The 11,275-nt window shown below is 43.0% G+C and overlaps 1 protein-coding gene across 1 annotated transcript in view; it reads right to left on the bottom strand.

The window, feature by feature from the left end:
- Positions 1-6,434: 6,434 nt before the first annotated feature.
- nit1 (nitrilase 1) overlaps positions 6,435-11,275 on the bottom strand; it is a 27,876-nt gene continuing 23,035 nt past the window's right edge. Inside the window, exons 4-7 of the mRNA XM_084312404.1 lie at positions 9,034-9,137; positions 8,729-8,865; positions 8,380-8,505; positions 6,435-7,112 (exon numbers count right to left, since the gene is read on the bottom strand). Of these exons, the coding sequence (XP_084168530.1) occupies positions 6,843-7,112; positions 8,380-8,505; positions 8,729-8,865; positions 9,034-9,137 (637 nt within the window). The 3' untranslated portion in view covers positions 6,435-6,842. The remainder of the gene's footprint in view (positions 7,113-8,379; positions 8,506-8,728; positions 8,866-9,033; positions 9,138-11,275) is intronic.

Genomic DNA, 11,275 nt, shown 5'->3' with positions numbered 1-11,275 from the left:
CACAGTCCTGGGGCCTCAGTTATAAAGGCCCAGATTGCAGGGTGATGACATCACATAAAGTGACATCACAACCGGTTTTCCTCCAATCTCCAAACAGCTATTTTGAATTTGAAATGTAGGCGTGACTTACCCTTAGCGGCTCTGCTTAAGACAGCATTTCTTACCAAATCATTTTAAGGCCTAAATCATTGTTACTATTATAGTTGCCAAACCTGATACATAGATATTAATTTATGTCTTTCAGAGACGCACATGTCAACATAAATTGTTACCAGAATATACCAGATTACAACATAATGCTTAAAAGTCTTTGTTCTCATTTCATGGTATACAAGCATTTGACTTACTTCCGTTCTTCACCTAGATTTCTTAAAACAGAGCTTTTCTAAATAATTATATTAACTAATACTAATTTAACCATTAGCAATGGGTACTCAACTCAAACATCAGTTCAATCATATCAAAAGACAAAATAAACAAATCATGTCATTTTTCATCAAAAGGTTTATCTTTGAAGTAACCGTGGACTTAGTGAACTTTAACTAATATTACACCACATAGTGTGTATTGTTTGTACCTTTGATACACTTTGAAGATTTATTACTTTAAGTTATTTCCTAAAAGACTTATTCAATCAGCAGCTCAAGCCATGTTTTAGATTTTGAATGATTTTCGAGAGCAGACTATCTGCTCACACAACGCTGTGTTGATATGGCTGTTATCACATATGCATGTGATTTGAATGTTAACACCTTCATCGGCCGAATCATTGTTTTGAGTCTTCGGGGGTGAATTACATCTCTGTGTTCCTTTGAAGCTCCCTGAGGTGTGTGGCCTGCAGGAAAATTCCGTGGGTCACCTTTTGTTCCAGAACCGGTTGCTAGGTAACCAGGCTCTTGGCAAACTGTGACCTCCGGCTACATCTCCACACTATTGTTCTCTAAGGGGTCACAGATCTGTATGCAAAGTTAGTGTCTTTGTAATGATTTTCTGGCCAACTTTATCTTGGGGTTCAAAATGAAAGTTAACACTGATTACTTAAGAACAAGTATAATTTGAACACAGGCAAATTATATGACAAACCACTCTTCTGTGGTTCATAAACCACCGTACAACCGTTGATACTGTACGTACCATGCGAGAAACATTAATATTCATAAAAATCTAAATTAATAAAAATAATAACAATTTAATTTTTTTCATAATGGTATTTCAATGTACCTCATAACGTCAATTACTTCGTTACTTAACTCATTGCATGCATGCATAATATAAACAACGTTCAATTCATAACTGCTCCCACTCAAAAATAAACACTTTTTTTTTCTATGTATTTTTGAGTCCAATGAACGGAGAAGGCAGTGAGCCAGCCCTAGCCCACTTTTCACTTATCAGTTCATTTTATAGGTCCCCTATTAACCCTGACGTGCTACTCATACAACCTGCCCGACAGACGGAAAAATTCTCCCAGCTCGCCGGTATCTAAGAAAAGGAAAAGAAAAATAATAAACAAAAGATTATTCTCATATTTTACTCAAGGTTAGTATTCAATTTCCTATATACTCACAATTTTCCACTTCATTAGTCTCACACTTTTCCCTGTTCCTATTGTTAGTCTTCGCATGTCTATATTCCTCTCATTTATGTAATAATCGTTAAATTTTTTATTAGTCTTTGGCTCACCTATTGTGAAATATCTAATACCTAAATCTGTTCTTTGGAGCATCATCGCTCCTCCATTGTACACTCCACTCCACACTATTGTTCTCTAAGGGGTCACAGGTCTGTATGCAAAGTTAGTGTCTTTGTAATGATTTTCTGGCCAAATTACCTAAGGATCTAAGTTGACGACTTTATCTTGGGGTCCAAAATGAAAGTTAACACTGATTACTTAAGAACAAGTATCATTTGAACAAAGGCAAATTATACGACAATAATAATAATAAATAATATATCCTTCTTAGCAGACTTCTTAGCTTAACATCCCAGGGAACTAATGGGATAACTGGGGATGTTGTTTGCTCCTGACAAGAGTCTCAAAGTCTGGGGTGATGGTAGACAAAGCAACTCTGAGGTCATGCTCCATGTCCAATCTGTTCCTCTGCTTTGTCTTCAGCTGGACCAGAGCTGAGAAGCCACTTTCACAAAGATAGGTAGTGAAAAAATGTTTTTTTACACACACATCCACGACCCACTCAAAATGGCCCCGCGACCCACTTTTGGGTCGCGACCCACCAGTTGAGAAACACTGGTGTAGTGTATCTTGTAGACCAGGCCCATTGCAAGCTGCTGTACTCTGTCATCTACTCTAAGCCATCCTAGGATGTCTTAAAGTAGAGAGGAGATCCGGTACAAGAATCTTGTTCGTTGGTTTACTTTTTTTGATTACATTGGTTGCCATTTTGTCAAAGGAAAGATTTTCCTCGGGCGGCTAAGTGGCGCAGTGGGCAAGGCGCTCGCCACTAACGCAGGATATACTGGGTTCGAGCCCAGCTCTCGGCATTGCTTCCGGCTTGGCTGGTCGTTCATACTAATACAATTGGCAGTATTAGTATTAGGCAGCGTGAGCCTCCCACGGGTTACTCCTCGCCGCTGAGAGATCGCGCTGTACAGGTGAAAAGATGCGACAGCTGCCTCCTCGTTTACCGGAGGAGACACGTGATGCAAGGCTTGGTCCACATTGCAGCCGACCAGTGGGAGGCATGGTCTAACAACGTTCGCGACAGGGGAGGGTAGAATTGGATAATACGAAATTGGGATGGGAGAAAAATTGAAAAATGGGGAGAAAAAGTAGATAAAAAAAGGAAATATTTTCCTCTAGGATGGAGCCCAGGTATGTAATTTCATCTTTCCTTGTGACAATATTGTCACCCACTGTAACAGAGAAGCCGTTAGCCTTGCTGAGTTTGTTATTTGATCCAAAGAGAATGGACTCTGTTTTACCCAGGTGTAATGATAGTTTGTTATCAGCGAGCCAGGTGCAGATTCTGCCAAGTTCAGAGCTGAGGGCTTTTTCAACCTGCAACTTGTCCCTGTCAGAGACCAGCAGGGCTGAGTCGTCCGCGAACTTCCTTGTGGAACACCGCAGCTCACTGGGAGGGGGGAGGATAGTGTACCGTTTACCTCCACCATCTGTTCTCTCCCCTCCAGGTAGGATTGCATTCAGCTCACGGATGAACTATCAAAACCAATTGCTTTTAGCTTGTCAATCAGAATGGAGTGATTGACAGTGTTGAAAGCCTTTTGGAGGTCCAGCATGACCATGCCGCAGTATTTGCCCGCGTCCACCTCTTGTTTGATGTGGTCGTTCAAATAGAGAAAGCATGTGTCAGTGGAGTGGGATGTTCTGAAGCCAGATTGGAATTCGTAGATTCGCTTTTTTCCCTGTGAGGTACTTTTCAACCTGTTCGTAGACTATTTTTTCCATGACTTTCGAGATGGAGGTAAGAATAGAAACAGGGCGGTAGTTGCCTGGGTCTAATTTGCTGCCTTTTTGTGCATTGGTGTCACTCGCAATTTTGAAGTCTTTGGGGACGTATCCCTGTTTTATGGAGAGGTTTATTATGTGGGTGATGACTAGGGTGATGGCGGCTGCTGAGTCTCTGAGGAATTTGGAGGGGCGCTCAGTGGCCTTGAGGCGCCAGTGGCCTTGTTAGGTTGAAGGGCGCTCAGTTTTTTGAGCACCTCATCTGTTGTTACCATTTTGAGTTTGAAGTCGTCTTTGCGGACCCCTAGGTTTTTGTAGAAGGCTAGGATGTGCTCTACCCCAAAATGCCCTGAGTGGGAGGGTAGTTTATTAACCAGTGTTGTGGCTATGTTTGTAAAGAAAATGTTTAAGTAATTGGCCACCTCCAGTTTGTCTGTGGTGAGGGTGTTTTCTGTCTTTATGTTGATGTAGTTTTTTACTGCAGCCTAGTTGGTTGTTGAGTAATTTCCAAAGTTCACGGGTATGTTCATTCTCACATAGTTCCCCTGCCTCTTGTCCAGGTGTGATGCTGCCGTGTGCAGCACATGGGCTATGGACCTGTTGGGGCGGTATGCAAATTGCAGGGAGTCCAGGGTGTTGGGGAGGGAGGAACAGATGGCTATGGAAGAGATGTGTGTGTGTGTGTCATAGACATTTCATCATTAATTTGCTTTCTTTTTAACTGTAGTTAACACATTTCACTCAGAAAGACTTGTGTAATGGAATTGTGATTTTTATTTCTAGTCAATTTCAGACCGGACGTAGAATTCGTAATTTTAATTGGCTTGACACAGCCAGAAAGGATAAGCAGCTAAAAAAAATACGTTTTAATTATTCATCAAGTCACTGCAATCAGATGGTTAGAATAAATTGCCATGGGACAACACTGGGCCCCAAACGATAGATAGCGCAATTCTTTTTTCTTCTAAAATTCATCAGCATTGCATTGTATTTCGTTGTATGTTCATTTGATTTGGGCATCAGGGAAATTATAAACTATTCCATTTAGATGTAGACCATTACCTAATAATTGTTATAGCTAAATTATATAGATCAGCATTCATTTGTTACATGTTAAAAGGTGCAGACTAACTGAGTCTGGAATTATGGAGTAAGTAACGTTATACAATGGCATGCACATTTCTTGATTCTGATTGGCTGAAACACTTCTTTCAGACGTTGTTATTTCTCATAACACACTCCACGTGATCCCAGAACCCGCCCACAACCGAATTACTTTGTTTCTGAATCACTCCGCCGTTCGTGTTTTTAGGAATGAAACCAAGATGGCGGACAATAATCTTTATGAATGGATGTATTGATAGCGTCAAAACAACTCATTCAAAAACGATAAAGTCACGTGGAATGTGTTAATTGCTTACACAATGTTGGATTATGTAATTGGTTGGTCATGACTCATTGTGAAACAAAATATAAATCGTGGGAAGTGTGTTGCTAGATGTCATTCGTTGTAGAACCTCCCTCTCCTTCAAAAGGACAGTCATTTCACTGTTAATAAAATGTTCAATCAATCAATCAAATAACAACCGCTAACTTCACTGTTAGATGACATGCTTTGTAGCAACCTATGTATAGATGTAGCACTGTCTATCTGTATGTCATATATGTTATGATGCATTGAAAATGGGGGACCCTGATGTAAACAAGACGAAAGTCTTTCTCTTTATGAATGGATGTATTGATATCGCCATAACGACTAATTCAAAAACGATAGTCACGTGGAATGTGTTAGTTGCTTACACAATGTTGGATTATGTAATTGGTTGGTCATGACTCATTGTGAAACAAAATATAAATCACGGGAAGTGTTGTTAGATGCCATTCATTGTAGAACCTCCCTCTCCTTCAAAAGGACACTGTTGTAACTGTGGCCATTATATGGTTTCATCATTTATATGATATTTCAGTTTGTAAGTGTAATATTTGAGAATGTATTTATGTTTCATTTCTTATTTTCTTTATTATTTAATTTGCTACAATTTATAATATATTCATTTTGACGTCTGGTCATATATGGTGTCCCGTTAGGCTGCTGTTGTGTTTTTACATTTGGGTCTGATTAAGACACCTGCGAGCAAGCGGCAGGGATGGTCGGAGACTGGGACTCATTAAGACACCTGCGAGCAAGCGGCAGGGATGGTCGGAGACTGGGACTCATTAAGACACCTGCGAGCAAGCGGCAGGAATGGTCAGAGACGAGTTGTACAGGCTCTCTAGATTCTAAAGAGTGTACCACTATGTGTAGTGTACCACTAAGACTGTTACCAAGAACAGAAGAACAAGACCCCTTTTTTATGTAGCATGCAGCCAACGAGGTATTTAATGTTTGTTTGTATTTTGCTTTTCTGATGTGTTGTTTTCATACCGTGTATATTATTGTTTGTGTTGACCTGACGCAACGTGTGTCTCTGTTTAAGTTTTCACGGTGGATTGGAGGACCAAGCCTTTAATAAACCCGTCGAAAGGAAACCACTTGTGTCTGCAGTGCTTGGAAGGAGTTACAACTGTCATTTCACTGTTAATAAAGTTTTCAATCAATCAAATAACCTCTAACTTCACTGTTAGATGACATGCTTTGTAGCAACCTATGTATAGATGTAGCACTGTCTATCTGTATGTCATATATGTTATGATGCATTGAAAATGGGGGACCCTGATGTAAACAAGACAAAAGTCTTTATCTGGTCTGCATGCCCTTAACAATTGTGTATTGAGCTGTACTGTATTGTACCCATTCTGCAATCTGTTAATACAATCAATCAATCAGTACAATAACAGACAACTACAAATTTAACAAACTCCTGATTTCTTACATTCGTATTAATCAGCACCACCATCTACTGTTCATAATGAGTAACTGCACTTAAATACATTACTGCGGGACCACTTACCTGCAACTGAGACAATTATCCTTATTGGGATCTACAAAACAGTTATCATCTATTAATTGGAGATACGTGTATTACGTTTATTTCACTTAAAATACGCTTTAACAGTCAAATATGATGGTAGCAAGAACAGTAGGAATAAAGACAATTGACAGATCTAATTCTCACACAGCTCAGGACTCAAAGTCGATAACCATGTTTGATTATCAATATTAAAAATATATATATTGTAACTCGTCTCTCTGAGATCATCAGTTGATGTTTCTGGTCTTCCATCATCTGTTGTTTTCAGCCTATTAATGTTTCATTGTTTCCCTCTTAGTCCTGCCCTTCCCTTCACACCAGACAATGAGTGAAAGAAATTATATTTAACCCGGCAGCCTCATAAACACAAATACACCAATCCGGCAAAAAGACACATTTTCTCTCCCACTAAACATCTGAAAGAAATCCAACCACCATCTTGCTCAGGTTCCGCGCTCCAGACTGTAGTAGAACTCAGTCGGTCTGCGGTGCTGCTGGACGGGCATGTTTGTCCTGGTTTCCCTGAGTTTGTCCAGGTCGATCTCCACCAGGGACATGCCCGTCCTCTCCCCTCCACAGTCCCCCAGCACCGTCCCCCAGGGGTCCACCGCCAGGGCGTGGCCGTATGACGAGCGCTTCTCGTGGTGCCGACCCACCTGTGCTGCCGCCAAGACAAAGCACTGGGTCTCGACGGCTCGGGCGCGGAGCAGCACCTGCAATCAATGAGCGGGAAATTCAGTTTTTGCTGTTGTCCGTGTTTGAAGTGTTGTTCAATATAGCAAGGCTTGGTTGCACCCAGTGCTTGTGAAATGCTGGGTTTGTACTCTGTGCTCCATCTTTCTTTTTCTTTGCCTTTTCACCTTTAGTTACATTTAGTCACTTTGTAAGTCTTATCCAAAGCGACTTACAAAGTGTGAACAACAAGTCAGCAGGACATGTCTGGCAACTACGGACCAGTGGCATTGTTCGTCAAATAGTATCGAACTTGAGTATTACACTCTGAGTGCATAGTAGTATAGACATATTAGCATGATAGGTATAAGTATACTAGCATAGTAGTAAGGTACTCCATAAAATTTTTTTTTAGATATTGTTTAGGTGTGTTTTTAGTCAACGTCGGAAAATTGTCCGGGTTTCAGTTGTCGTGACAGTGTGGGAAGTTTGTTCCACCATTGTGTAGTGAGGACCGAGAATAGGCCGCTTTGCTTTTAACTTTTCTCTCATCCCCCAATTCTTTCATTATGCAAATTCCCTCCTGGTCGTTGCGCTGCCATACTATCGGTCTGGGGAAGGTGTAGACTACTACATGCTGCACTACTATCGGTCTGGGGAGGGTCTAGACTACCACATGCTGCCCTACTGTCGGTCTGGGGAGGGTGTAGACTACCACATGCTGCCCTACTGTCGGTCTGGGGATGGTGTAGACTACCACATGCTGCCCTACTGTCGGTCTGGGGATGGTGTAGACTACCACATGCTGCCCTACTGTCGGTCTGGGGAGGGTGTAGACTACCACATGCTGCCCTACCGTCGGTCTGGGGATGGTGTAGACTACCACATGCTGCCCTACTGTTTCAACCACATGCTGCCCTACTGTTTCAACCGACAGCAAGGAGTTTCACTGGGAGAGCGTAATGTGCAGTAGGAGTCGCTGTTGCAGCGACCAGGACTCATACCCCACCGGCATCCCACCCACGAACACTGACAACTTGGGACGACTGCCGAAACCGGAGGTACCGCTGCCGGGAATTGAACCCAAGTCTCAGCTGTGGTAGGTGAGTGCTTTGACCTCTACACTACCCAGTCGCCCCCTGTGCTCTATTTTATAGTAATCCTGTAATCGTTCAGATTAACCACAACCTAAGGAAAATAACATGATAATTAAAGCAGTTGTGGAAATGCTGCCAAGTCATGAATTCATGATTAGCCTAAGTAGGAGGAAAAACAGTATCTATGTTCTCTTATTGTAACTGATCGCACCTCCCAATGAGCAGCTCCTGTTGCCATGGTGAAGGCTGATGGATAGGTCAGGATCTCTGCCCCTTGTCTCTGCAGAGCCAATGACAACTCAGGGAATCTCAGGTCATAACAGATGCCTAATCCCACCTGGAACACAAATAATAAAATGGCAAGGGTAGAGAGGCAATGAATCTAACTACATTTTAGGCACATTATTGAGGCGAGGCCAAAGACAACTTTCTCCACTTAGTAAAAATCTATTTTGACACAACACCAAACCAGTACATGGACAGCTGAGACTATATTTCATATTTCATTCTAATTCTACGCTTATGATAATACATTATGAACAGGGTAAACGCAGCGAGACCTTGCCAACGGGAGTCTGGACGGGGGGCATGAGAGAGGGTCCAGGAACAGTGAACGCGCTCTCTTTGAGGGACACACCCCTCCCTGGAAGCTCCACGTCAAATAGATGGGACTTCCTGTACACCGATACTATATCACCTGTTGGAGTAAAGACAATGTGCAAGTGTTTACATGTGTGTGTGTGTGTGCCTGAGTAGAGACAGACATGAGCATATAAAATAAAATAGAAACGATTTTTTTTTAAACACCATTCTTCAAGTGTCTGAGAAAGAGACCAAGACACTGATACTGTTTAGCTGATAATACCTTTATGGTCAATAATAATGTGGCTGTTGTAGATCCGCCTGTCCGTCTCCCACTCGTGTCCTCGCTCATGAAATCCTCCAAGAGACAGCCACATCTCCAGCTTCCTAGGGGAGGGGGTCAAGTTCAAGTTCAAGTTTGCTTTTATTTGTCACGTATAAAGTACATGTACATTACAATGAAATGCTTGGCTCTGCATGAGCCCCTGAGAATGTGCTTCATACAGTAAAAAAAAAAGTAAGTAAAAGAGGAATAAGTCCCAACACTATACAATACACAAACTAAAGTGCAACCTAAGTACAATGAAGTAAAAATGCAGACAATGAGCTGAGGTACAAAATGCAGACAATGAGGTACAAAAACTTAAAAAAATAAAAGATTACAAATAAGGAGCAAAATGCAAATGAGGTATGGATGAAGTGCAAATCTCTTTAATAAATAGATAAATATGATGTAGTGCTAAAGTGTTTAAAGTGTCTAAAGTGAGTGTTAAGGTGAGTGTGTGCATGCGGACGTGTGTGGAGTGAGTGTAGATGGATGGGTTGATGTTACGGTTCATCAGAGGGTCAATTCAAAAAGCAAACGGGTACCACTAACAGCCCCAGACTAAATAAGAACAATATTTGTTACATCCAGTTTAATAAAGGAACGGGACGATAAGGTCGAAAAGTACCCAGCGGAAAAAAAATCTAATCTACGAATTCCAATCTGGCTTCAGAACATCCCACTCCACTGACACATGCCTTCTCTATTTAAACAACCACATCAAACAAGAGGTGGACGTGGGCAAATACTGCGGCATGGTCATGCTGGCAGTGGCGATTTGACCACTGGGGCACCAGGGGCACGTGCACCCCCTGAAATCTCAGGTGCCCCTGAGGTGCCACCCCAGATTTTTATTATTTTTTTATTATTATTATTATTTTTAATTTCTTATATACAAATAAAAATAAATATAATGTTAACAATCACTCTCCATCACAGATCGAAAATCTAGTTTTGCTTACAGGTGTCTAATGTGACTTACATCCATGCTTATATATTTCACATTAGACTCCTCACTATGCCTGCGACAGGCAGCGTGATGCGTGCGTCATCTATCTGAAGCGGCAAGCATTTAAAAAGCTGCCATTAAGCGATGGCACGTGGACTGGTGGCAGTGGTGGTCACTCACAGGTGTGTAGAGTGAGGTGGATGACTGAGTCAGAGTGGTGCAACATTTTTTTTAACACAATGTCGACGAGAGAACGCAATAAAGGGTGGAAATTTGGCTCCGGTAATTTACAACGAAAGAAGGCAAAGAAAAAAGAAGTGTTCAATAACTCGATGAGAGGTTCTATTGGTTGGACTCTTATTATTATTACTTGTACTATTGCACATCGTTGCGGGCGAGACCCCCCGCATTTCACTGTATACCTGTATGCCGTGACAAATAAAACTCTTGTATCTTGTATCTTGTTGGATACATTTATCACAAAAAACAGCGACCCAACCGAAGCAGCCACAGCCACAGCAGGGCCTCGTGGGGGGAAGAAGCTAGCAGCACCAGGGCTGCCCCCAGCCCCATGGAATACTTACAGCAGGGCCTCGTGGGGGGAAGAAGCTAGCAGCACCAGGGCTGCCCCCAGCCCACAGCAGGGCCTCGTGGGGGAAGAAGCTAGCAGCACCAGGGCTGCCCCCAGCCCCATGGAATACTCACAGCAGGGCCTCGTGGGGGAAGAAGCTAGCAGCACCAGGGCTGCCCCCAGCCCCATGGAATACTTACAGCAGGGCCTCGCGGGGGGAAGAAGCTAGCAGCACCAGGGCTGCCCCCAGCCCACAGCAGGGCCTCGTGGGGGGAAGAAGCTAGCAGCACCAGGGCTGCCCCCAGCCCACAGCAGGGCCTCGTGGGGGAAGAAGCTAGCAGCACCAGGGCTGCCCCCAGCCCACAGCAGGGCCTCGTGGGGGGAAGAAGCTAGCAGCACCAGGGCTGCCCCCAGCCCACAGCAGGGCCTCGTGGGGGGAAGAAGCTAGCAGCACCAGGGCTGCCCCCAGCCCACAGCAGGGCCTCGTGGGGGGAAGAAGCTAGCAGCACCAGGGCTGCCCCCAGCCCCATGGAATACTTAGTTATTGCGACGCTGAATTCAGTATGCAGTAAAGGAATATAGCATCAGCCAATGGACATATCGATCTACCAGATGGCGATCAATAACTGGGACATCCTTTTTGGAATCAACGTTATACCGGACGGGCACAGCCAGGACAG

The sequence above is a fragment of the Notolepis coatsorum genome (assembly GCF_963971535.1).
Source record: "Notolepis coatsorum genome assembly, chromosome: 4".
In the NCBI taxonomy this organism is placed as follows: domain Eukaryota; kingdom Metazoa; phylum Chordata; class Actinopteri; order Aulopiformes; family Paralepididae; genus Notolepis; species Notolepis coatsorum.
The sequence above is the reverse complement of the archived record's forward strand: the minus strand, read 5'-3'. Positions and strand labels throughout refer to the sequence as shown.